At 44.2% G+C, this 24,975-nt stretch overlaps 10 protein-coding genes across 10 annotated transcripts; 4 read left to right on the top strand and 6 right to left on the bottom strand.

The window, feature by feature from the left end:
* Positions 1-285: 285 nt before the first annotated feature.
* Positions 286-2,540, bottom strand: GLAREA_09177 (Cytochrome P450; the record flags this gene model as incomplete). Its single annotated transcript, XM_008078138.1, has 7 exons — positions 286-448; positions 540-706; positions 756-866; positions 912-1,235; positions 1,287-1,699; positions 1,935-2,060; positions 2,114-2,540. 7 exons carry the CDS (start codon positions 2,538-2,540, stop codon positions 286-288), a joined length of 1,731 nt encoding a protein of 576 aa, XP_008076329.1.
* Positions 2,541-5,041: 2,501 nt separating this feature from the next.
* On the bottom strand, positions 5,042-5,647 carry GLAREA_09178 (uncharacterized protein; the record flags this gene model as incomplete). The annotated part of the gene is made up of 2 exons (XM_008078139.1): positions 5,042-5,257; positions 5,318-5,647. 2 exons carry the CDS (start codon positions 5,645-5,647, stop codon positions 5,042-5,044), a joined length of 546 nt encoding a protein of 181 aa, XP_008076330.1.
* A 2,803-nt stretch (positions 5,648-8,450) lies between these two features.
* On the bottom strand, positions 8,451-9,165 carry GLAREA_09179 (uncharacterized protein; the record flags this gene model as incomplete). Its single annotated transcript, XM_008078140.1, has 2 exons — positions 8,451-8,917; positions 9,036-9,165. 2 exons carry the CDS (start codon positions 9,163-9,165, stop codon positions 8,451-8,453), a joined length of 597 nt encoding a protein of 198 aa, XP_008076331.1.
* A 1,974-nt stretch (positions 9,166-11,139) lies between these two features.
* Positions 11,140-11,721, bottom strand: GLAREA_09180 (P-loop containing nucleoside triphosphate hydrolase; the record flags this gene model as incomplete). The annotated part of the gene is made up of 1 exon (XM_008078141.1): positions 11,140-11,721. The coding sequence occupies one exon, from the start codon at positions 11,719-11,721 to the stop codon at positions 11,140-11,142; it is 582 nt and encodes a 193-aa protein (XP_008076332.1).
* Positions 11,722-12,129: 408 nt separating this feature from the next.
* On the bottom strand, positions 12,130-13,350 carry GLAREA_09181 (uncharacterized protein; the record flags this gene model as incomplete). Its single annotated transcript, XM_008078142.1, has 2 exons — positions 12,130-12,976; positions 13,040-13,350. 2 exons carry the CDS (start codon positions 13,348-13,350, stop codon positions 12,130-12,132), a joined length of 1,158 nt encoding a protein of 385 aa, XP_008076333.1.
* A 1,164-nt stretch (positions 13,351-14,514) lies between these two features.
* Positions 14,515-17,132, bottom strand: GLAREA_09182 ((Trans)glycosidase; the record flags this gene model as incomplete). The annotated part of the gene is made up of 2 exons (XM_008078143.1): positions 14,515-16,926; positions 16,983-17,132. The coding sequence occupies 2 exons, from the start codon at positions 17,130-17,132 to the stop codon at positions 14,515-14,517; spliced, it is 2,562 nt and encodes an 853-aa protein (XP_008076334.1).
* A 1,051-nt stretch (positions 17,133-18,183) lies between these two features.
* GLAREA_09183 (MFS general substrate transporter) lies at positions 18,184-20,018 on the top strand (the record flags this gene model as incomplete). Its single annotated transcript, XM_008078144.1, has 6 exons — positions 18,184-18,340; positions 18,392-18,540; positions 18,595-18,779; positions 18,830-19,057; positions 19,120-19,628; positions 19,678-20,018. The coding sequence occupies 6 exons, from the start codon at positions 18,184-18,186 to the stop codon at positions 20,016-20,018; spliced, it is 1,569 nt and encodes a 522-aa protein (XP_008076335.1).
* Positions 20,019-21,598: 1,580 nt separating this feature from the next.
* On the top strand, positions 21,599-22,241 carry GLAREA_09184 (Zn2/Cys6 DNA-binding protein; the record flags this gene model as incomplete). Its single annotated transcript, XM_008078145.1, has 3 exons — positions 21,599-21,735; positions 21,835-21,992; positions 22,195-22,241. 3 exons carry the CDS (start codon positions 21,599-21,601, stop codon positions 22,239-22,241), a joined length of 342 nt encoding a protein of 113 aa, XP_008076336.1.
* A 12-nt stretch (positions 22,242-22,253) lies between these two features.
* Positions 22,254-23,879, top strand: GLAREA_09185 (fungal specific transcription factor-containing protein; the record flags this gene model as incomplete). Its single annotated transcript, XM_008078146.1, has 3 exons — positions 22,254-22,510; positions 22,561-23,098; positions 23,151-23,879. 3 exons carry the CDS (start codon positions 22,254-22,256, stop codon positions 23,877-23,879), a joined length of 1,524 nt encoding a protein of 507 aa, XP_008076337.1.
* Positions 23,880-24,424: 545 nt separating this feature from the next.
* On the top strand, positions 24,425-24,781 carry GLAREA_09186 (uncharacterized protein; the record flags this gene model as incomplete). The annotated part of the gene is made up of 1 exon (XM_008078147.1): positions 24,425-24,781. One exon carries the CDS (start codon positions 24,425-24,427, stop codon positions 24,779-24,781), a length of 357 nt encoding a protein of 118 aa, XP_008076338.1.
* Positions 24,782-24,975: the final 194 nt, after the last annotated feature.

Raw genomic sequence — 24,975 nt, forward strand, 5'->3', positions numbered from 1 at the left:
CGACCGAGAAACACGAATGAGTTGTTGATTACCATACAAACTGCATACTAGTCTGTAGATGCGAAGAACTATTTTCAGCATTTGAATCAGTCGCAAGAACTTGCCACATGCTAAACAAATTCGCCTCCATACACAAAGCTTTCCTTCCCAGCACATCTATGCACAGTAATCCATCCCCAGTATTCACAGTTCAACTCCAGTCAAACACCGTACGCTGCGTCGATTCGATCAAACGCCATTTCATCCTCGACAAGTGAAGCTGAATTAATTCGATCGTACTACTTCTCAACTGAAAATAACACGCACGCCCCGACTCTCCGGTCCTGGTTGCGGGAGGAAACCGTCGTATTTCAGATCTATGTCACGGGAACGGATCGTGTCGTGGAGGGTCATGTTGTACCGCCGGAAGAGAGTCGCGAGAGTGAGGTAGATCTCTGCTTTTGCTAGGCTGTGAGGTGTTAGCAAATATTATGGTAGTTGCATTAAGGAAGAGGAGACTTTTGAGGAAAGTGATTTTTGAGGAAGGTATGGTGACTTACTTCATTCCAATACACTGTCTCGACCCCTTCCCAAAAGAAACCAGATATCGTTCCAGCGCGCGACCGCCATCTGGTTGATCGAACCAGCGATTCGGGTTGAAGGTGTAGGAGTCTGGAAAGATGGTTTCGTTGTGGTGCATGAGGACGGAGGTCATTCCTACGGGCGTCTATATTCTAAATTAGTAGGGTTTGGAAGGGGGAAATGAAGGGTCGTACACCAGCTGGAATAGCCCAATCTTTGTATTGAAGGACTTCATTTGGTGCGATTCGTGCGAGACGGGTGGAGAGACCGTACGAGAGACGTAGACCTTCGTTGACTACGGCTGTCTGGGATGTATTAGCGGGGAAATCTGGGACGAGGGGGAATTATACTAGATATGGGAGATTTTCCACGACGGATAGTTTCGCGGGCTGGAATTGATTTGGCATCGCTTCTTCGAGTTCTTTTCGCAATTTGGCCAGGATATCAGGATTGCTCAAGAGATGAAACGTCGTGATTGTCAATACATTTCCAGTGGTATCAGCTCCAGCACCAACAACAACTTGACCTTCCTGGGTTAACCTGAGAAGAGTCTTTTCCTCTTTTGGGATATTAGATTCGAGTAGTGATTGGAATATACTGCGGGGTAGTTCGCCGCCGATGTCTTCACCTTTGGCGTTGCTGTCGATGGATTTTTGGATGTGTGCTGCGAGACTCTGTGCACAAATTTAGGATCTCATATGTGAGAAAGAAGATGATAGACCTACTCTTCGCCAGTTAAGTAATAACAACATGCCCGGGAAAACAGCAGCTACGGCACTATCAGGTAACGCCTCCAGAACGGGAAACAACCATGGAAATTGCTTGGTCGTATGTCCCATATCGGCCGTCGCCTTGACCGTCTCACACCAGTTCGGAGCAAAATCTGGATCATCCAGGTAATTCCAGGATTTGTTGAAGGAATAGAGGGTGACAACGTCGGTGGCGAGACATTGGTACGCTAATCTAATGGGAACCGGTTGACCTGATTTCTTGAATTCGTCGAGGCGGTGGCAGAGGTTCTCGATGATGCTGTTGATGGTGGGTTCGAGACGAATGATGCTTGCTTTGGAGAATAAGAGGTTGAGAGGTTGGCGCCGGAGACGATGCAGGCGGTGGTCTACTGCGCTGAAGGAGGATCCTAGATAGATCGAAGTCAATATGTATATATTGAAAGGTCAGGGAAATTAAAGGTGCACGAGTCGGAAACGGTACAGGCAATTTAGGATAGCTGCACTGTTCATACAGTCATACAGGTAACAAGGGACATTGGATTTGTTGTTTTTGCACGTGCTTGACAGTCCAAAATTTGAAGGTGAGGATGAGATGTTGAAGTGATTTTGCAGAGGATTCGAAAGATTGGAATTTTTTCATACCGGGAAGACCAAACTGATCCACGTAATACTGATATTTGTTCCTTGGAGAAGTTCGCGATGAGAGTACTTCATAATAATCCGGATCATCAATATGAAGCTCATGAGGGCTGATTCTCACAATTGGACCTGTTACCACGTCAGCTTATCCTCTTAGATTGGTACTATTCATGGATTCTGACCATATTTCTGATGCAATTCCTTAATCTTAAACGTGTATTGACCCCCCTTGATCACATCGTAATAGGCCTCGTACCACAACGTCGCCGCAGCCAACCTCGGACCCGGAAACTTGGCCAGGGGACTGAAATACAGACGATACACCACGCCAGCGGTCACGTAGAGCAGCAGCAGCAGCAGCAGCACCGCGACCACGACGGTCCAGTGTACGTGCAGATGGCCAAACGAAGGCATATTGACGCGAAATGTGAAGTGTACACGACGAGGACGAAAGTTCAAAGAAATTCCCGGCGAACGGGTTTTTGGGAGGAACGTCCACGCGAACAGAGCACTGGGAGGGCCCTGGATGCGGCAACGATGCGCAGGATGGGGACCGTGTTGGACCTGCCAGCACCCGTGGCGTCGGTCAAAAGTGGACGAGAGGGTCATTTGATGCTGGAGGTGAGGGTGGGTGCCGCTGGGTGGACAGTGACTCCAGTGAATGCTGGGAAATGCAGTCGCGTAATTCGAGAAGCCGGGGGAAAGGACGGAACCAGGTGCGGCACATCCACTTTGCAGCGCGCTAGATACTCTTTGGGGCTTATCAGAGGATCCAGTGGATGCAGGTGGGACTTCATCTTTTCTTTTCTTTACGACAAACGAGTTTTCGGAGTTTGTGGTGGTCAGAATGGACAACTAATGAGAGTTTGTGTTTGTGTTCAAGGATCCAAGTGTGGTGACAAAGTGTGGTGACACAGTGTCACTGAAGAAACCCAGGGACCGAAACGCTGTCAGGTGGCGCTCCCGAGAAGGCTCCTCCCGCACCCCACGATTGGCGTTTGCGCAACGACAAGTGCGTTTGTATCTCCGTTTGCACGACCATTTCGGCGGGGACCTTGTGGATGGTCTGATTGATATACTTCGTATCTTATGCGAATATACAAACAAGTCTCGACTTGAAAACATCGAAGGGTGCTTTAACACGGGAATAATTTCCATATATTCTCCAGGTTGAAATGCAACCCACCATCAAATACTAAGTATTGCCAACAATTGCGCACTTCGTCGCGGCCAGAACACCATCTGTCTGTGGCCACGGCATGCCGAGGGGAGAGAAGGTCCACTCGGCTTGACAAGCGGGAAAATGCTGCATCAGGGACCGCACCTCTTCATCGGGTGGTGGGACTCACTTCCAATCACATCTCGATGCGTTGTTGAACTGTTGGATTTATATTGATCGTCTGGTTTGGTGGTGGTCTGGCTGCGTGGTGTTGTTTGCATCTCCTCATTTCTACATGAAAGGCTTGCATCACCCAATGTATGGATCGTCGATGCTGCCAAATTGAAGCATATACATGTGATAACTGCTAATGAGTTGATTGAGCTGAAGGTTTCGAGAACGGGGTCTCTGTCTCTTTAAGCTATGATCTACCGTAGCGATTCTATGGTGCTACAACATGTACACATCAACGAGGTATATGATACGATAGGAAAGAGACGGTAAATTTATCTAGGCATGCGGTGGATGAAAATGTCCGGTTTTTAAAGACCAACTACAATTGACCTAAATCAACAACGATACCACCTACAGCCTTTGAATTAACTCTCAGAATACTACAGTGCTCTCCAACTATTTCTGTACTTTTGTTTCCAATTTTCCCATTGTTCGTGGTCCAGTCAGACCATAATCTGCGAAATTGCCGAATCCGGACCATTTTATCCAACTTGTGCTAGGTTAGCACATTATGTTCATGAAGCCTCGAGTTTATTCGCTCATTCAGTGCATGCATTTCTTTCTATAAAGAACGTGGTGACTAACTGACCACAACTGACCGTATCAACGGTTTGGAGAACTACACACTTCTATTTTCCCACATGATATGATGTGCTCTTGCAGAGAATATCATTCCTCTCCACACCCGCCTACGTGTCTAGCATCTAACTATACTTCGTACATGATACAATCCCTCTCAGCTTTGATCCTAAAGGAGAATATCGCTAACCTTTTTATCCTTCTTTCCATCTTTAATGATTTTGATACTTTACTATATAGAGGAATATTTTTTATTATAACCTCCCCTGTCCTGTTTAGTACGTTCGAGCTATTCATCGAACTCTTTTTGGGAACAAACATCTAACAACTTGGGAATCTTAAGCTACAATTGACATTTTACCAATATGTTATTTACGCACTCGAAGGCTAAAAGAGTTATCGAACAAGGTTAACCTCGGGCTTTGGGATTAGAGAAGAGGCCCCCGCAGTGCGTTGTAAGTTTGACGGGATCCCCTTCTTGCGGTAGAATGAAATTACTCTGTCCAAAATACAATGGTTACTCTATTTCGTACAAGTACATATAAATTATCTCGTTTACCAAGCTAGGTAGATATACCTATTGAGAGCAAAGTGGTGGAACGTCGTGTTCGCAACATTCGCTATACCAGGAGGTTATCCTGTCAGTACTGCAATGTAATGTTAGCTGTAGAAATTGCAGCACTTTTAGGGGAGGCACCTTTTTCTGTAACTGAAATTATGCAGTGTTTTTCTTTTCGTTGAAGACGTCAAGCTATACAGATGAATTGGTATATCAGCCACAAAAATCCCAGACACTCCCAATTCCATCTATTCCTGCTGCTCTTGCTGGAAATCATTTTAAACAACACTACTGATCAAAAAAAGAGGTGTATTGAAAATTTATGGTTGCAAACAATTCACTTTGCTACCAAATCACCACTTCATGATAAAAAGCATCAACCCCTTTTCGAAATCGTCAAATCCATCATCCAAAGTCCACCATATAAGTCCATCAAAGAAGACCACCAAACGCATACACCTTCATCATCATCCTCATCCTTCGCAGACCAACACTTGGCTCATTCTATGTACCTCAAGAAAGCGACGCTTCCAGCATTCAAGTTAACCACTCAATCCTCAAGATACCCAAACGACCTATCTACTTCGCATTCCCCTTCCAGCAAAAATCCAATCCATTGCTGTTTCTTCCAAAAGTGGAGTCTTTAGTACCACAATCATTCTTACATCGCTGATACCCGGCCTGCGTCCCACCGCGAACAAGACTAATAACCGTGAGCGCATCTTGAAACGACTGCCCGCTGACCGTTTGAGCGGTGTAGCTGCAAAAATAGGCAACTACGCCTCCTTTCTTGCACTGTATCAAAGAAATGGTGTTAGACAGATGTATATAAAGTTGAAAGGATTGGGAACGCACAAAAACAGCGGAGTTGTCAACGGTGTTATACCCTCCTCCAAACGCATCGACCATGCATCGCCACGCTAGAATCAGATCATTGCGATTGAGATTGCTGCTCTCGCAGTGCGTGGCCGCGGATCGGGCTTGCAGACCGGTGGGATTGGTGGTGATGGCGGTGGTGTCAGTGATGTTTAGAATGTCGGCCAGAGGGGTGAAGTCGATGACGGTTTTGGAGCCGTCGGCTTCGAGCTGGGTGGTGTAGAGACCGTCTGGGCCATCGATTGTGGGGAGAGCGACGATTGAAGTGGCTAGTGTGAGGATGGCGGGGATGAGGGCGAGGAAATGCATAGTTGGTGGTGGTTTGGGGGGGCTCGTGAGGGTAGATGAAGATGGAAGTTGAGGGTTGGATGTTTGGATTGAAGAGGGTCTTTGAGGTTTATTTATACCTTTTCTTTGGCTCTAGAATGTGTTGTTGCTCCCATTCTACATCTCCTCCGGAATATTTGTTGTCTGTAGTGACATGATTGCAAGACTAGGAACGGAACCCCACAGCCATCACACGCATATTCAACTCAGGGATGAGATGCGTGTGCTTCCCAGAATCATATAATTTGGCAAAGTAAGTGACAAGTCCTCCGTATCTGTCCCATTCTAATTGGGCATGAGCTGCATAGCTGCTCAAACTCACTACCTTCTCCGAGGAAGGTCTCTGCGTAGCATATTGTGCGAAGCGCACATCCGGTCTCATTGTCCAGGTTGAAGCTTCTTTCAAATTCGTATAGGCACTAGAAAGGTAGAATGGAAAAAGGACATGGTTGTTCTAGATCCAGTAAGTGAAATGAGCCCCGAAGGATACTCACTTCTGTCTCGCAGGTCACGTTGTCTACTTACTGACACTACAATTATAAAAACTGTTGAGGGGAATTACATTAAGTTTCTGTCAGAGAAATGTGACTTAAAAAACTGTGGTTTCGAGAAGTCGAACGACTGCAGATATATTGCCAAGTCATCTGAAAAGATGCAGGTAACTCAGGGTGCAAAGTGCCATGTGTACCCTAGTGTCAAGCACCATATAGCTACATAGAAATCCAGCTCCATCAATACGAGCAGAACCTTTCTATACCCCGCCGATTACCAGGAACTCTCTGGCTTGGATGTCAAAATAGATATTTGAAGATTTCAACGGAGAGACTTTCCCCCGGTGGTACCAGAATAATGACTTAACGGAATAATGGTGGGGTAGCTATGTTGATGGGATTGTGGTGCTTGCGTACTTGAATCGGGGAAGCGAGTACCCGAGTGTCACCTTGCAGATATGTAACTGAACAGTGTGAGAATCGTTGAGCGATTCAATAAGTTTTCTCTAGCGACGGGTTCACCCCGTCATGTAACCTTAAATACACTTACTCTATGGTTTAATATCCAAAGTACTGCGGCACAATTATGCATACTGACTTCCAAGTATTTGCATGAACAGATGGTATTGAAATCAATAAAATCTTACCAACTGCCATGTTTGAATGAATAAGATACATAGGGTTTTCAATGAAAGCTTTAAAAGAGGTTGAAGCATGATTAACGAACCAAGCCATTCAACACACGTAGGGTCCCATCTCTTAACAGTTCTTGAAGAAACGGACTTAGTATATACTGCTGCCTGCGATTGCATTAAACACGTTACATTAGTCCTATGCCAGTTGGCAAAGTTGGTCGTAACTGTCACCTTCTGTCTTTGGAATTATTCTCTCTAACACATCACATCTCTCTTCAAGCCTTAGCAAGCTAGCATGCACCGTGCCATGCTACCACTGGGGAGTACATAAAACTTTAAGTACTAGGAAGAGTCGCACACGACAGTCGCTTTCGGCTGAATCACAAATGCAAGTTGTCTCCAATTATCACGGCTTTGTGGGGAATCGTTGTTCATGAATGTATGTCTCTAAAGAAATGCAATCACTCGCTTAAAGCTCACGTACTGTAGTAAGCGATGCCTACAAGAATGTAGAATATATTCGGCTTCACCGACTTGCAGACGCAACGAGAACAAATTACAGTGCGACAAAATTCTGAAAACTCCGAGAAGTTATAGAGTTGTTCGAGCGCTGTGTGTGACGATTGCATCTATAACACGCGCCTTCTATTATTAGAATAAAGTTACAGCCCCAGTGCGATCGCCCATCTTCAGGGCTCGTATCAAATCACCATTAATGGCCTAGAGCAGTTGAAACCCCAGATATCGAACTACGGAGACAAGTGACGAGCGCGGACTAGGAATTTCACAAACAATTCCGGATACCCCACTTGGCTGTAAAGTGCTGCATTGACAATGACCCGTACTGTTGAGATCAAAAGTCGAGATGTTCAGATCACAAACCTGCAGATACCTATTGTTGAGATTTCTGTGTGCAGTGGAAAGAACCGTGAGGTCGTGAGGTCTGGTTTAACGTCCGATAATGGCGTGTTTAGCATGCAATGTAACACATGCATTTAGTCAGGAGAAGAGACAGGAATTTTATTCGTGCCTAGATAGGTATCTTTCCGCGGATACCACATGGACATAACACGGATACAACACCAATAAACAAGGTCCTATACGAGTTACCTAGGCAGCCATGGCGCACTCTCGTTACACCACCTTAAAATCGGTCAATGTTTCAGATAAATCCGTAGAACGCGTGGACACGGAGCCGATACGCCGGCCCCGACTTGATTTCTAAAACTACCGGCTTGGAAAACTTGATATGTGGCGAACTCATAATATTAGAATGTCATGGCTCATCGCTGATACTATCGAATTGCGAGCACATAATATATCATTAGTGTCGGGCTTTTCAGGCAGTGGGTTTTGAAAGCGTGGTCCTTTTCCCTCAAGTCATGAGCAAATGTGTCGATTACTTCGCACTGCAATATATGAGGTATCTTACCTACTGAAATTACCTAAGTAGGTATATGATATGATGAGAGATGCGGTACGTCCATCAAGTTAGGTGTAGTGTATAATAAAGCCTCAGATTTACTCGCTAGTTCAGAACCCTCCCCCTCTTTTTTTCAATCACCGTTCAATTTCCTCCACCATCACCCAACCCTCATTCCACCCAGACAAACACTTTCTTCCCATTTCTTCAACATCCACATCACAACATCATCTAAGTTAACAATTATAAGTCAAATAAAACCCCGCTCCATTCTGTTGCGCAACTTCCACCCCGGCACTCCCCCAAACCCAATTCGCAATCGCAGCCATAAAAACCAACTGTCCCCCGCCAACCGGACATGCCATACTATTGACCACCGCCTCACCACCCTGCGCCAGATTCACCGTTCCGAAAAGTCCATGCGTAAACGGCTGCGGTTGTTGAGCGTATACGGAATCCCATGTGTAGCCAGCAGATGTAGGACCTAGAGTGGTGATGTTTAAAGTTGGGTTGCCGGTGATGGTTACAGGTGTGCCGGAGGGGATACGGTAGGCGATTGTGCAGCCGTAGGAGTTGGCGGGAATGGAGGGGAAGGTTAGGATTGTGTTAACGAGGGTTGGTGGTTGGGGTGCTGGGTTGACGGTGGTGGAGACGCTGAAGGTTGTTGTAAGGGGTGCGGGTTGCGAGGGGTTTTTGTTGGAGACTGGGGGTGTTAGCATTGGTTTTGGATTTGGATGATGTGAGTTGTGGAAGGGATTGAGGGCTTGACATCTTGCTGAAGAAAGAGGACGAAAAGAAAGCGGGAATGAAAGGTAACCTACTGCTATGAAGGACGGGGAGGATAGTTGTTCCGCAGCGTGGAACGAGTTCAGTGGGTGGTGTAGTTGGGAGAGCGGTGGCGAGACTGAGGAGGGAGAGGAAGGTTGTTGTGAGAGCGTTCGAGGTATACATTTTGGGTATTATACAGTTTGAGATGGATTTTGATGGAAGAGTAATATTAGAGCGTTCTATGACTTGTTTTGAATGTAGTTATTGTATGGTATGGAAAGAAAGTGAAGAAGGATTGTCCTCTAATATATATACCCTCATAAACTCATATCTTACGACACTACAGCAATTCATAGTCACACTGACAAACATACAAACACCGGTCAGCTGTTGAAACCGCCGCAACATCCGAAGCACAATCTACATTCCACGCAATCTTGGCAACAACCACTTCTCACTGCCACCCCTGACCATCGACTACAGAAGCATCTTCCAGAAAGTCTAATTATCAGCTATTACACAGACTTATTCGTGAGCTGAAAGCTGATGATGCCATGGCGTTGTCGTCCGAAATAGGAGAATACCACGTGTTTGCTGTAATCTGTGCAGCTATACTTGAAAAGAGCCTATAGTATCGCGTTTCGATATTAAGAACTCGTGTTTGTGAGAGTAAGCGACTGCACGTGAGTATATAAGAGATTTCAGGTACGTAACGTTAATTGTCGATGCTGAAACTTGGCGTAGGTTATTGCTATGAACTTTCGTGACATGAGATGCGTGAGGCTGAGAATGAGTGGGTCATACAATTAAAGGTTGGAAGGTTTGGGAGAGTAAAAAAGTTGAGTGAGGGTTGGCGAAATGGCGGTGCTGTGCTGATGTCAGCTCATGTTTGGTCGATGGTGCCGGATCTTTCTTTGGGGTTGTAGTCAGGCTTATGTTCAAACTTCAGCTCTGTATACATAGCAAGCGTGAGATTTCTCAACGAATGGCCTTATACTGTGCTGCAAATAAATGAGGGATTGTGGAAGTCAGATGGGCGAGTCTATAGAGAAGAAATCTTTGCGATACTATGAATTCTTGACGAGCCTTGAGGTCTTGTGAAATAATCTATGCTGACTGCGAGTATTTTTTCTGCTATAATATAGCAGCTTCAATTTATTTGCTCGTGTCTGGGTGCTAATTCCTCTCTCACTAAAATTCTTGGAGCGAACAAGAAAGGCGATTTTGTAACAAGCCAATTATGTCAATTATCACCGATATCTCCCTCAAACAAATCTCATCGGCACGGTGTACTTCTACAGATTGCGCAAGTGAAAGTTGCAGATTCAGGACGCACGACTTCATGGTATGCACCCTTCATAAAATGACAGTTGAAGATCTCAACCGGAGTCACTTGATACACTACGGTATTCATGAAGAACTACAAATAAGCCATCCAATTTTCTGGCTTTGTAAGCATATCATCAACATTTGGCCACATCACGATCAAATCAAAGTCATCTCGTTCCCGTAAAAGGTAGTTTCGAGACCAGTCTTCTGGGCTGACACACTTTTACAAAATAAGCTTTGTATTCATGTGGAAGGGAACAAGTTGAGAAGGAAGTTTCAGCAACTCGCTGTCTCTACCTTCTGCCCATTTTAATCACAAATTATCTGTTTTTTGATGAAGTGAGGATAACTGATGGCTCTGAAATCTAATTTCACCATTTGTTTGAGTTGGAAATACATTCTTTTTTGTTTACGTCCAAATTGGATCGGCTTATTGGCTTCTTCAAGATCCTCGTTCAAGGGTACATATTTGAAGGTCGTTAGTAGGCACGGAACCGAATGAAAGCTTCAAGCATTCATACCAAGATGAAAACCAATCATTTGTAGACTTGTTGGGCGGACAGATGCCAATGGGTATAAATATGGTCGGACAATCCGTTTCATATTATCTCTTTCTTGAAACATCTTCTATCTCATGTGAAGCACCTGAGTAATTACTTTAGGTCTTCTGCATTCAGTAGTGTGTGGTCAGAAACCAAGGAATTACGATCCGTGGCAATACAATCCGTTGCTATCACCACGTTATACGTGAGAGATTAACTGAATCGAGACGTACTGGTGATCGAAACGATGATGCACTGCCACCCAAAGTGACACACAAGTTCCCTATTACACGATTTGCTGCAGGATGTAATCTCTCAGCACCACCAGATCGCCCGCAGAATCAACAAGAACAGTGTTCTCATCCGGACGACAGGGAACTTTAGTCCACTTCCTAAGAACCTCGCGAGCGTCCTCATCCACACACCCACCCAGCACAGCAGCAGGTGGAGCCTCAATCCCAGTCCGTTGACTCGTCATCGGCTCTCTATTTTGCAGCCGCCGTTCCAACATCTCAGCGTCTTCTATCTGGCATTCAATATACCAGAATGTATACCCAAACCGTTTCGCACACGTAGATCCCTGCTCAAGAACCTCTTGATAATTACAAGGACTGTCGATAATAATGTTTTCAACACCTTGTTTTGCAAAGTCTTCGGCTAGGCGCCACTGTTGCGTGTAAGCTAATTTTGCAGCCTGGTTGAATGGGATATTGGATTCGAGAAGTGGTGATCTGAGGATGTCGTGGTCGATTACTACGCCGTTGATGGATGAGCGCAGGAGTCTGGATAGGGTGCTTTTCCCGGAACCTGGACGGCCGGACATTTGTATGAAGAGTTTCGTGTGGGGTGTTGATTGTTGGATAGCCATCTTGCTGGTGGAGATGTTAAGTAAGGTGCGGAATTGAGGAATAAAGACTGGAAATGGCTTAGTACTTCACTTTTACTGCAATCCTTAAAAAAAAGGTACGATACAATAACTTTCAAGGCTTCCCCTCAGAGTATTTTGACTGTTATTAATTTTCAGTCAAGGAAGTGATCATTTATCCCACTGTCAGCAAACATCCTGTCAAATGTCACGTGTGATTATGAAAAAATATCTCACGCGCATGTTCTGGCCGGGGTTATTACATGTGTTGGGAGGGTCACTACTGCTCCAACGGGACTCAGAAAGGATTCATATACTCCCAAAAATCGGCGTAGTTTGGCACATAGCGCCTGCCTCAATTCACTTTACTGCTATGGATGTGAAGTCCTGTCACAGCTCCGCTTTCCTCGTTCATATCAGAGTCGGCGAAGTACTGGCTTGTTTCGCAATCACAGCCATCTCCGCTGGTACATCTAGCTCAGCAAGTAACCCAATAAAACTCTCAATATATGCCCTCGATCTTTCCACGACATGACTGACCCCTACACCCTCTGAATCATAAGGTTGTGTCAAAAGCGTACTTGCAATTTCCCGTATCTTGATTACCATACTCGTTCCATTGCTCTCCAAAGTCTGTAATGGACAGTGATGTACCACCTCCAGTAATTGTCGGCAAATGGACTCGCGCTCATTCCAAATTGCGACGATTGCGTCGCGCGTTGGGGGTATAGAGGAAGCGCTGGATTCGAGGACGGAAGACATGAGATAGAGGCGTGTTATGTGGATGTTGGCTTTCATGATATCAAGCTGAGGCGTCGATGAAGGCTGGTCGTTGGAGAACATTTCTGGTATTGTGTAACTTTGTAACTCTTGCGGAAATTCGAAGACAATGTTCTTCAGACTCTGTAGTATCACAGGGTAGTCTAAAGTTGCGTTCTGGAGACTGTTGTTCCGAAGCTTGAGTGTTGTGAGGGGAGGAACACCCGATGATATTGTATTGGAGACTATGCCTGGAGATGGAGCTTGGCTGTGATCTTCGTTCAAGAGTCCAATGACACAAATAAAGACTTTGATGAGAGACACAAAGCCAGATATCAGTGGGGCTGTCGCATTTTCACTTTCAATGTCATCGGACTCGCGACTGGTATTTGGTAAATGTTCATCGTCGAGTTCTAGAGGCATAAGAAATATCCAGTCTGTCATTGTAGGATCTTGACCAAGAAGTGTGTCTGGAGTTAGATGTGATAGCCGGTCATGTCTGCCAATTGTCAATGACGAAGCCACTTTGCTTGATCTTTTTGATTGAGATTGATGGACTCACATCTGAATGATGTACAGCATCCAAAATGCCCTCTTGCAGATCTCCGCTGTGACAGGAGGTTTTCCGGTGTAACCTCTTCTTTCACCCAATCCTAGAAAGCGGCAGCACTGAATACTCTCATTAATCAAGATCCAACCTCTCGTAGCTTGTTCTGTATAATGACAAGACATACCCATCAAGAGAGTACAAATCATACTGATTTCCGATACTTCTTCTTCAGGAAAACATAACTGAGAAGCGACAATGAGCTGGTCAGTTCTCTTGACCATCTCTCTAGCGTCAAGATAATGTCCAAATCCGTATCGTGGCATTCTCCTTTGAAGGGATGAGATGGTCATAGCACATATTGCAAAACATAAACGGAGAAATGGAGGGTCCGTCAAGTAAGCTTGAGTTGACAGAGAGTGGAGGAACGATGGACGGTGAACAATCGGAGTTATTGGGTAGATAAAAGTAAGATAATCTTCAATTATAAGATCAAAAGTTTCATGAGGACAAAGGTTATGCAAGCCAAGACCATTAATTGCTATTGGTATGGGTTGAAGGTGTGGTGCCATAGGCGAAGAGGAAAATGTGTCCGAAGATGGCGACTGACGGGATGCCAAAAATCGTTCCGCGATTCTGTTTGATGTGATCAGCCAGAACTATGAACAAGCCAAAGCCAAGTGCGCAGAGTAACTGGAGAGGTGTTCTTAGGTCCTCATTGTCATATAGCACACGGCGGACTATCTGATCACGTAGAACATGACTGAAGTCATCTTCCGAAGAAGGTGTATGCAGAAACAGCTTGGCTGATCCAAGCTCTCGAGTCGCCATGCATAGTGTATCAATAACTATGCTTAGAAAAGAAATACGTCACTTCATGTTTATATAAATACTCACCGATGCGGTCTCCCCCTCCTTTTTTGCTGGTCCTCAAAAGTACACGGCACACTTAGCTCTATACACCCGTCACAAAGTGGAGCCAAATCATCGACGCGGCACTTTCAATTATCAGTCAAAAGTTTCAGATTTTTGTAGGTATGTTTACCTTGATCTTCCTCTGTCTGCAAAGGTCACAAGCACGACGCGCAATTCGCTGCCCAGCCCGACTGGAAGCCATAATAGTGATGCAACCGAGGAGGATGTACCGTTGCTGACTGACTAGGCGCCATCATGCCCACGACTAAACGTGTCGCCAGCTGCCATCAGGTGTGGGAGGTCATTATCAAGGGGAGAGCAAAGTGATGTTGCAGTTGACGTTCCAGTGTTGCAGTCGGGCTGGCTTTTCAGGAGTTTTGAGGACCTCCTAACGTCCACGCCAGTACTAGTTCAGCGAATCATGGTTCAGGTGCTAGTGGAACCAGTTGAGCCCTCTTTAAGGATCAGGCCTGTACCTCTAATGTACCCCACATTATCAAGCGGGGAAATCTTTCCGAAAGACACCAAGCTACTGGTATCATTTATTGGCATCAGTTTAGTCGAATCTGTTATGTCTATGGCTCATAGCTAAAGGTCTGCGGCACATCTACTTTCAAGCTTGTTTTTAAATCTTTAGGATCAGAACTCGTGCCCACGAGGATTTTGTATGTCCCCCTTTCAATGACCCATTTGTGCTTCACCACGTCCCAAAATGCTGCCGAATCTTTCTGAAAGCTGATCGTGGTCGACTTCTTCTCTCCTTTAGACAAAAACACCTTGCTGAACCCAACAAGCCCCTTGAGTGGTCTGTCGATGGTATTAATTGTTGGTGGTGCGAGATATGCTTGAATTGTCTCGGCTCCTGCCAGGTTCCCGGTGTTTTCCACATTTACAGATATCGTAACGCCATCACTTGTGTCATTTGATATCCGTCCTTCGAGGGAGACTTCTAAAATGGAAAAGGTGGAATAGCTCAAACCATAGCCGAAAGGAAACAGCACCTGCCTCTCTGTGGCAAAGTGTTTGTCAAAATGCCGATAGCCTACGTAGACACCCTCAACATACTCAACCTCTCTCGATTCATAAGAGTCCAACCCAAAATTTCCACAAACAGCAGTATCTTCATATTTCCGCGGCCAGGAAATGGGTAACTTCCCCGAAGGATTGACTTTGCCAAATAGCACGTCGAGAATTGCATTTCCAGTTTCTTGCCCCGAATACCACGCCTGAACAAGTGCCGAGACTTCGTCAAGCCAAGGTACACTGACAGCAACACCAGTAGTATTTACCACAATAGTGTTTGAATTGACTTTCGCGACTTCAGTTATAAGACGATCCTGCGAGCCGTCCGCAGGAAGGTTCATGTCTTCCATGTCCTGGCCTTCCGTCTCCCACTGGGTCGTGTTACCAACAAACAAAATCGCATAGTCAGCCTTCTTTGCAAGATCAACTGCCTCGGTGAGCACATCACGTTCCATCTCTTCCTGGCTAACAAACCCAAGGTGAACAGCTATATGACCGTCAAATAAGTAAAGCTCGCCATTTAACTCAGCTGGAACCCATGCGTCAACGTGAATCTTGTAGACTTGGCCTTTCGTGAAGGAGTATCGGAAGCGATTTTCTTCCTGAGTCCCCAAAAGAAAAGCCATTGAATCCTTTGTTGACTGCTTTTGCTCTGATATAACCGTGTCGTTGATATACATCTTTGAAGTACCCATTGACGAATAGCTTAAATAGTGATTGCCGCTCGTGTCAGGAACAAAAGAGGTGGTGAGTCGGACTGACTTTTTGCCCGAAGCCTTATCGTCCATCATTGTCATAAAATAACCTCGAGGGAAGCCCTGAGAATAGAATGGTTTACCTTCGAGCTCTTCGTTTGCGAAATATTCTGTGGTAAACCCAGGTTTGCCCTCTTTGTTCGTGCATCCAGCCTCAAGTTCTGGATACACACGATATATATGTGCACCCTTTGAGTGTAAAATCTCAGTCTCGGCGCCAAGTCTAGCAGTAAATGCGTCAAAAGGGGTTACCTTATAATGACAATTGAGTGAGGCACTTCCGCCGCCATGTGCTGCTGCATATTTTGCAAGCGGGCCTAAGATTGCCAACTTCTTGCAATTTCTCATATCCAGAGGAAGAATGCTGTCAGTGTTCTTCAAAAGTACAAGTCCTTCTGCGCCAGCTTCTCTGATTAGGCTGCGGTGTTCTGGTTTATCAATTGCAGTCTCCGAGACGGCCTCTTTCCGATCCGAGAATTTCCCAGTCCTATGCAGGAGCTGAAGCACAGCCCGGGCACGTCCAGCAATTGTCTTGGATGTGACGGAGCCAGCGTCGACGGCAGCTTTCACGGCATCCAGAGACCGCCATTTTGCAGGTCCGGGCATCTCCAAATCCAATCCGGCATTTATACTATCTTTTGTAGACGTCGTTGCCCCCCAATCGGACATGACAAGCCCGTCAAACTTCCATTGGTCTCTCAGTATGTCTTGTATAAACATCTTGCTACTATCAACATGTATTCCGTTCACTTTGGGGTAGCTGGTCATGACACACCAGGGAGCTGAGGACTTGACTACGATCTCGAAAGGCCGCAGATACATCTCACGTAGAGCTCGTTCCGATATGGTTTCGTTGATGGAAAATCGTCTTGTGTCCTGCTCGTTGGCTAGATAGTGTTTGACGGTCGCACCCACGCGTTCGGATTGCAGTCCTTTCACGTATTCTGCGGCTAGCAACCCAGACAGCAGCGGATCCTCGGAAAAGGCTTCAAAATTCCGACCACCGAGCGGTGATCGATGGGAGCACACAGTCGGTCCCAATAACACATATGCTCCTTTTGTCTGAGATTCTTGGCCGAGGGCTTTCCCTACTCGGCGCGAGAGGGTGCGATTGAAAGTGGCCGCGAGAGAGACACAGGAAGGAAAGCAGGCAGCTGTAGTACCATCAAGAAAAGTCTCGCCGCGAGCACCATTTGGCCCATCGGTGACCTGTCGAAAAAGAGTCAAATCTTGCATGAATGTATCGAGGTGCGGGAAAGACATACCTTTAATGACGGCACATCAAGTCTATCAATGGCGGCAGTCTCCCAAGTGCTTGCACCTGCCAACAAGGAGATCTGCTCGTCCAGCGTCAATTTATCTAAAAGGGCGTCGATATCAACATTGTTATTTGTGTCTGAGGTAGCGGCCGACATGATGAAAGGGGGACTAAAAGAGAGTGGAAAACAAGAGAATAGGGATATTAACAGAAAGAAGCACATTCTTTATACGATACGCTTACCTGGTGGCAGAAGCAAGTAGGTTAGACAAGACATGAACCCACCTGTCCATCTCCATCTTTGGCACTTTTCATACCACCGTCGAGAGTACTGGGAAGCAGGACGACGGGTGATTTTGGTCTATTGTCCCACTATTCTCCGGTCAGGAATCGGTTTTCCGGGGTCGCGCACGGACACATGACTTAAGCCATCAACAACACCACGAGACACCTGCCCTGCTTCCCCAACTTCTCGATCATCATGTCCAGGAAGCTAGAACGAGCACTTTCCAGTGGCGGGTATTTCATTTCCGTCCCTATTGAAATTGTAAAGTAGCGAGAGTATTTCCGAATAAGCAGGGCCTATCTTCGTTGGGTTTCTTGATCAAAAAACCAGATATCATCGAATTAACTTCTATATATTGAAGACATAGGCACCTTGGTCTAAGTAGGCTTCGAAATAGACTTCAAGAAGGTTTTGTTAGCTGCAAAAACTCGACGAAATGTATTATACCAGGTTGTCGATAAACATATTGTATTTCGGCAGCCATCTCATCTTGTCAGCCGCGAGGATGGTTATTGAATGATGGGTGAACAAACCATCATCCATGAATGATTCGACCCGATTAGGTGTCGTGCCATGCAACACGAACGACCAATGTTGTTCTTCGCCACAGCCACACATCTCTCCACAGAGTCCACTCTTGAATCTCCAGTAAGTCTCCAGACTATTCTCCGTCTATTCTCCGGCTAAGTCTCAACTCGAGCCATCATTATGGAACCAAAAAATTATCCAGATGGGAGGGCTAGAACGCGGGGTGCATGGCGAAACGGATCACCGAAAACGAGACTTCTGGATGTGATCTATAAAGTTGTGATATTTCCTCAGCTTTATGTTACCCCATCTCCTTCATTGTCACTCAACGCACAAGTCGAATCGAGATTGTCTCTTCATTCCATTTTTAGTGTTACACCTCGTTCCATCAGAAATGGACGAAAAACACACCAACTCGGTTCACATGGAGGAGGAAAGACCCCATGAACACGCTATGGCGGTTTCCAAGGCAGTTGCAAATTATGAGGAAGCACAGCATGCACAAACCAAAGTTGCGGCTGTCAAGGAGAACTGGAAAGGGATGTTATGGTGTAAGTACCCCCCTCAACGAAACCATTACACATTCTGATGGCTTTTACTAGGTGCCTACATGTTCTTCATCTGTGTAATGTTCGGCTATGATTCACTCGCCGGCAACATCGTGATCTCCATCACACAATTTCGAGAGGACTTTGGTTATCCGTATGACGGCGGTTATGTCGTGAGTGCCGACTGGCAGCTCGCCTTCCAGGTAAATACATCGTCTTTTCCAATCATATCTTTCAGACGCTGACATTACTCACAGGCTGCCACTTTAGGTGGTCTTGTTATTGGAGGTTGGGTCACTGGGCTTGTTGTGAACCGCTGGGGACGTCAAGTCTGCGTCCTCGGAGGTTACATGCTCACGATTGGCGGTGTTTTTCTTCAATACTTCTCCAGGAACACTGCCGATTACTTTGGCGCCAAATTACTTACGGGTATCCCTCTGGGGTGAGTTGCTCACTAAACTGATTAGGCGGTACCAAGGCTAATATTATCAGATGCTTTGTTACTATCGCACCAACCTATGCTAGCGAGATCAGTCCCTTGGTTATCAGAGGTTCAATCACAGCCGGAACCAATTTTGCGATTGTCCTTGGCCAGCTTCTCGGTTACGGTGTGACACGTCAAGCGAGTTTCCTCGAAGGCGCTATGCAATATAAAGTCATCTTCGCAGTACAATGGGGATTCGCTGGTGTCGGTCTAGCCATTCTGCCATTCTTTCCCGAGTAAGTCGAACTTACACACCCCTGCAAAGCATATCGAGATGAAGAAAACTAACATCTCTCAGATCACCGTATTGGTTAGTTGCCCACGGTAGAATAGAGAAAGCAAGACACAATATCGTCCGTCTTCACAACGCAGATTATGATGTCGACGGCCACCTCGCAGAAATTTCAGAAGCTCTTGCCAAAGATCGATCCGAGAACGAGGAACAAGCTTCTTTCGCGGATTGCTTCAAGAGAGACCATTGGCAACGAACTCTAGCCTGTGTCAGCATCATATTCATCCAGAATGCTTGTGGAAACTCGTGGGTCATTGGATATATGAGTTACTTCATGCAGCTTGGGGGTCTAAGTACCGCGAAGGCTTTCGATGCAAGTGTGGGTATGTCCGGTGTAATGGTCGTCGGCAATCTCTGTGGTACCTGGCTGGTTGAGCAGTTTGGTCGAAGAGGGACAGCTCTTTATGGAACGGCAACTCTTTGCGTCACACTTTTCCTCATTGGTATCTTGGCCTGTATCAACAGCTCTGGCGCTATCTGGGGTCAAGTTGCCTTCATGGGCGTTTGGTCGTTTGGTAAGTTTAAGATTCAATCCTCGTTTGATCACATTGCTAATTTTCCTAGTGTACCAAGCATCAATCGGCTCAGTTGCATGGCCAATCATCTCAGAAAACCCAAGCTCTCGTCTCCGCGTGCAGTGTCAAGCTCTTGCCACAATCATGAACGGATTGAGCGCTTGTATTTGGGGCTTCGCTCTCCCTTATGCAATCAATCCGGACCAAGGCAATCTAGGAGGGAAGATTGCGTTTGTGTTTGGTGCTGTCCTTGTTTTTGCCGTTGTATACATATTCTTCCAGGTTCCCGAGACTAAGGGACGAACATATGTTGAGATTGATGAGTTGTACAACAATGGCGTGTCGCCTAGGAAGTTTAAAGAAACTAATTTGGTGTCAATTGTACAGTAGAAGAGGGGCGAATACTCAAAGAAGATAGATAGTAGTATATACCTAAGTATATTTTATATTAGTACTACGTGAAAAATCTAATCTTTTAAATTAATTCTATAAAATATTCTATAGAATTTAAAGATAGCTAGAAGAATAATAGAAGAAATACTTACTAGAAATAGCTACTCTATTTTCTATAGTTATTTATATACTAGTATAAAATAAAAGTAATAGAATACTTATTATAAACTAGTATAGAGTACTACTATTTATAGATAGTTAAATATAAGAGTAAGTAAGTAAGAATTATATTAGCTAAAAAAAACTAATTACTACTAAAGAGTAATAACTAAGAAAATAAAAAAGTAAACTATATACTTACATTTATCTTTAAGTTACTAGTAAGACTAGTTTAACTAACTATTAATTTATTTTATATACTGTATTTCTTGTTATATATTTACCTATTAGCTAGCTATAAATATATAACTAATTTATAATAATACTCTAGAAATTATTTATATAAAGTAATATCTAAAGACTTATAATATTATATTATCTTATTATATAAAAAGATTATATTTAATAAAAATAGTTTATTATACTAGTAATATTTTATACTTTTAAAAACTACTTTAAAGATAAATATAGTTATAACTAACCTCTAGTATTTATTAATAAAGTATTTAAAGTATTAGTTAATATTCTATACTATAAAAATATTAATACTAGAGAAATAAATATTTTATTTATTTAGTAAATATACTAATTTAAATATACTTTAAAGATAACTATATTTAATTACTAGTATAGTATATAATTTATTTTAAAATAAGTTATATAGAATTATTAAATATATTTTAAAAATAAAATATAAATTAAGCTTTTTATAGTATATTATAAATATAAATTTTAACTAAAGACTTTATTTCTTTATTAATTACTATTAAAGTAACTAAAGTAAACTTATTTTAATAATTTATAAAGTTTAAGTAACTTTACTTTATTTCTTAATTAGTATATCTCTATACTAGCTATAATATAGTATTAGTTTAAAACAAATTAATATTAAAATTTACTAAAAACTATAACTTTAATAATAAGCTAACTTCTCTAAAAACCTTACTAAGGTAAGCTTTTATTTTTAAAAAGAGAGTAATATAAAAATATAGTATTATATAGTTATATAGTAAATATACTTAAAATTTATTAAGTAAAACTTAGAACTACTAGAGTTAAGTTTAATTTAAGTATATTTTAAGTTAGAACTTTAGATATAAAGCTAGCGATTATTTTCTAATATATACTTCTTATATTTTAATAATATACTTTATATTAAACTTAGTAGAACCCTATAAACCGCCGAATACGTCCTACTATATGCCTCTATCTTAGTACTCGTAAACTCGTGTTATTATACTAGATCGGTGAATAAATAAAACCAACCAACTAACAAACAAACAAACAAACGCCTAACACGCTGAGACGAGGGGAGGCCAGCTGAGCCTAGCGATTGTTTTTTCTCACGCAACACCCACATTAACATCTTCGCCGTGACACCTTACCAGCACTTCGAATCGCGACTAGCATTTATTAGAATGGAAAACTTCGGAAGTAGAAACAGTTCCCACTCAACTCAAGACGGCACTACACCTCCCACCGTCGTCAAAGCGTCGCCTACAGCTGATGGACGGGAGAAGACTGAACCCTCACCCGCGACTCGAGTTGCGTGCGAGTGAGTGTATTTTGCTATTATCCTCTGATTTTGGATAAGATTTACATTCGTATAATCATTTGTTACTTTGCGCAACCGGTGCTAACTGGAGGCGCGTAGTGCGTGTCGTGAACGCAAGATTCGATGCAATCGACATCGCCCAGTATGTGGGCGATGTGTAAAACTTGGCATCACATGCCGTTATTCAAGTCGTTCAACATCGACCCCATCGAAATTGGACCTTTCACGAATTCTTACGACCTTAAATAAGCGTCTTCGTGAGTTTCTTGTCGATCCGTTATTGCAAGACCATTTTTGGCTTACCATCTACCATCACAGAACAAGCAGAGGCTCAGATCGCCACTCAAACTTCAATTAGCAACGCCTCTGTGGGAGCAACATCATGGTCTTCAGATTTAGGATCACTCCTGAATTTGGATTCTTCTTGTCACTCATCTTCGACAGACTTATACGATCTAGGTGTGATCTCCGAGAAAACACCTGCTATGCATAATATGATGGTGTAAGTGACGTTTACTATGAGTGGGCGTATCTTTCATGAAATTCCTGCTAAGCATACTCTTAGTAGCCCTGATCAGACAACCGTCAATTTCCTTGACTTCCCATTTGATACTTACACATCTGAAATGTCTGTTGATCAAATTGAGAACATGCTTCCAAACCCCATACAGAATGGAACTCAAATGATATACCCCGAGACTATGTTGGTCAATAGTATCCCCACTTCTCTCCATCAAACCATGCCTGAACTTTCCAACGGGCTCGTACAAAGACTGTAAGTCATTGCCCGAATTCACTTTTGGTGCTTAGTCTCACGGAATCTAGTCACGACATATGTTTTGATATATATCGTCCGATGATGGGAATGGTTGATCAGATTCGGTTTGAGACTGAGCTCTCACATCCAACACCTACTATTCAGGTTCAAGCTTTATCTTATGCCATTGCAGCACTAGGAGCGCTGTCAGTTCCTGAGCTTCATTGCCATGTCAGTAATTGCTACCAACAGTCTCGTAACCTCCTCGACCTCTGTGAAAGGGAGGAGACCGGCGAATCATTATCCAATATCAACACTCTACAAGCTTGTACCTTACTCACTATTTACGAGCTAAAGCAACCAAACTTTCGTCGAGCTTGGATGAGTCTGGGAAGGACCACGAGATTGGCTCAGATGATGGGCTTGGGTCAGTCAGATGGCCGTCCTGCTAGTGTCATGACTCCACAGTGGTCAGGGCCCTCGCCAACACCTAGTTTACACAATCCTGTCAAGACTGAAGAAATGCGGCGAACTTTCTGGGTTCTCTACATACTTGACGGCTTTGCAAGCATCATAACGCAATCAGGGGTAGCTTTCGACCAAGAGGTATTTAAATCAGATCATAATGTGTGTTCTATTGAGCTAACAAAAAAACCAGATCAACATTCCTCTCCCCGGACGAGATGTCACAATCCAAGAGGTGGTCAACAATACAGACGTAACCATGCCCTCACTAAACGTGATTTTCGACCCCGATGTTGCAGGCAGGGTTCAGATATCCTCTCTTGCCGGAGTAGTAATAATGACCCATCTCTACCAACGCATCGTGAACCATATGAATTCCTCACACAATGCCTCCCACAACTTCTGGGAAGTTCACTACGATATCAATAAATCCATCGAGCTCTGCCGCAACACCCTAATGGTAGAGCACCTCACTAACAACTCTGACGATCCAGTCGCCGTGGCCCTCCGAATGAGCATGAACACGGTAGACATCATGCTCCACGAAAGCGCCCTCTTACGCGTCCACAAAGAAGTACTTCCTGTTTTCCTCGCCAATGACGCCATTTCGCGGTGTACAACCGCTGTAAAAGATATCATCGATGCCCTGCAGATGGGCCAACTCTTGCCGGGGCGCAAGTTGGAGAGTTTCCAACAGTTGAACAATTTCCATACGTGGCCAATCACTTCGGCAATTCAAACATGTTGCAGATTTCTACAGATGAGGTGTGATAACATGTCACTTTACATCTATGCTATACGTGTGCTTTCGACCTCGCCGACGACGAAAGCTTTGGTGGATGAGAATCTTATTTATGGGGGGCTTATTGAGAAGGCGAATGCCATGGCGACGGAGGCGGAAAAGTCGATTCCGGCCAGTTGATGGTGATATCTGTGCCATCTTTGCGTTCTTTGTGTTACCCTCGAGCGGCGAATTCCGAGTTATGCCACTTCATATGCTAGGTCAACGAGACTATGCACAATCAATTGGTCCGCTCGTACGGATCTACCAAAAGAATATTCATCACAATCTGTTGTCGTAAGCCGGATTTACAAACAGGGTCCAAGGATAGATCGATTGCGTAAAGATTTTCTGCTCTGCTCTTTCATGTTTATCGTCTCTCTTCGTTGAAAATAGGTGGAGGTAGATCTGTTAAAGAGATAGCATAAAAATAGATTTTTCTCACTTACTCTACCAAACACAAGTTCTTCCAAGATGGATCTTAAGTATTCCACCGTCTCTAGAATTGGAAAGAGGAACATATCATTTGCGACAATAGTCGTAATTTTCTAACCTCAAACCTCGCTCCAGTCTTTTCTACAACAGAAAACCCTATACACAATTACTGTCTCCCACCGACTACCAACCGTATTTCCGCTGTCAAAGCACTACAGAACCATGACTGGATGATCAAGCTCGATCCCCAGATGATATCCTACACACTCGTCCCCGCCACTTCAAGCCCACCAAACACAAAGTCCTACCGCGTGATCAACGACATGCCTCAAATTCCCAAAGCCGTTCACGACGCCAAAGTCACTATCGAAATCGAACTCACAGATTTTGAAAACGGAGTCGAGGCTTTGGTTCATGCCCCGCTTGGAATTGTTCAAAAGGGAGACTGGAAGATAGAGGGAAAAGAGGGTGAATTGGTGTTGGTTGTTAAAATGGAGATATCTTGTTCGCGTCTACTGATGGGAATTACGAAGGGAAAGGCTGAAAGTAATCATCCTTTGATGGGGAACTCTTTCAAGGAAGTATTGAAAACTGAGGAGCTCGGTTAGATCACGTGCTTTCGAATCAATCTCAACGACCTGTTGTACACTGTTAGATTATTTTCTTTGTGGTGCGTTTTTGAGCTGAGTAATACGGAGCTGCAGCGAATTTCGAATGTAGCGTTTTCTACGTGCTAGAGTCCCTCCGTCCAACAAAACCTCGGGATACAAGTGCGGTTATTTTTCTCCGCCTCTCAAACTCA

The sequence above is a fragment of the Glarea lozoyensis genome, assembly GCF_000409485.1.
Source record: "Glarea lozoyensis ATCC 20868 chromosome Unknown GLAREA1, whole genome shotgun sequence".
Taxonomy (NCBI): Eukaryota; Fungi; Ascomycota; class Leotiomycetes; order Helotiales; family Helotiaceae; genus Glarea; species Glarea lozoyensis.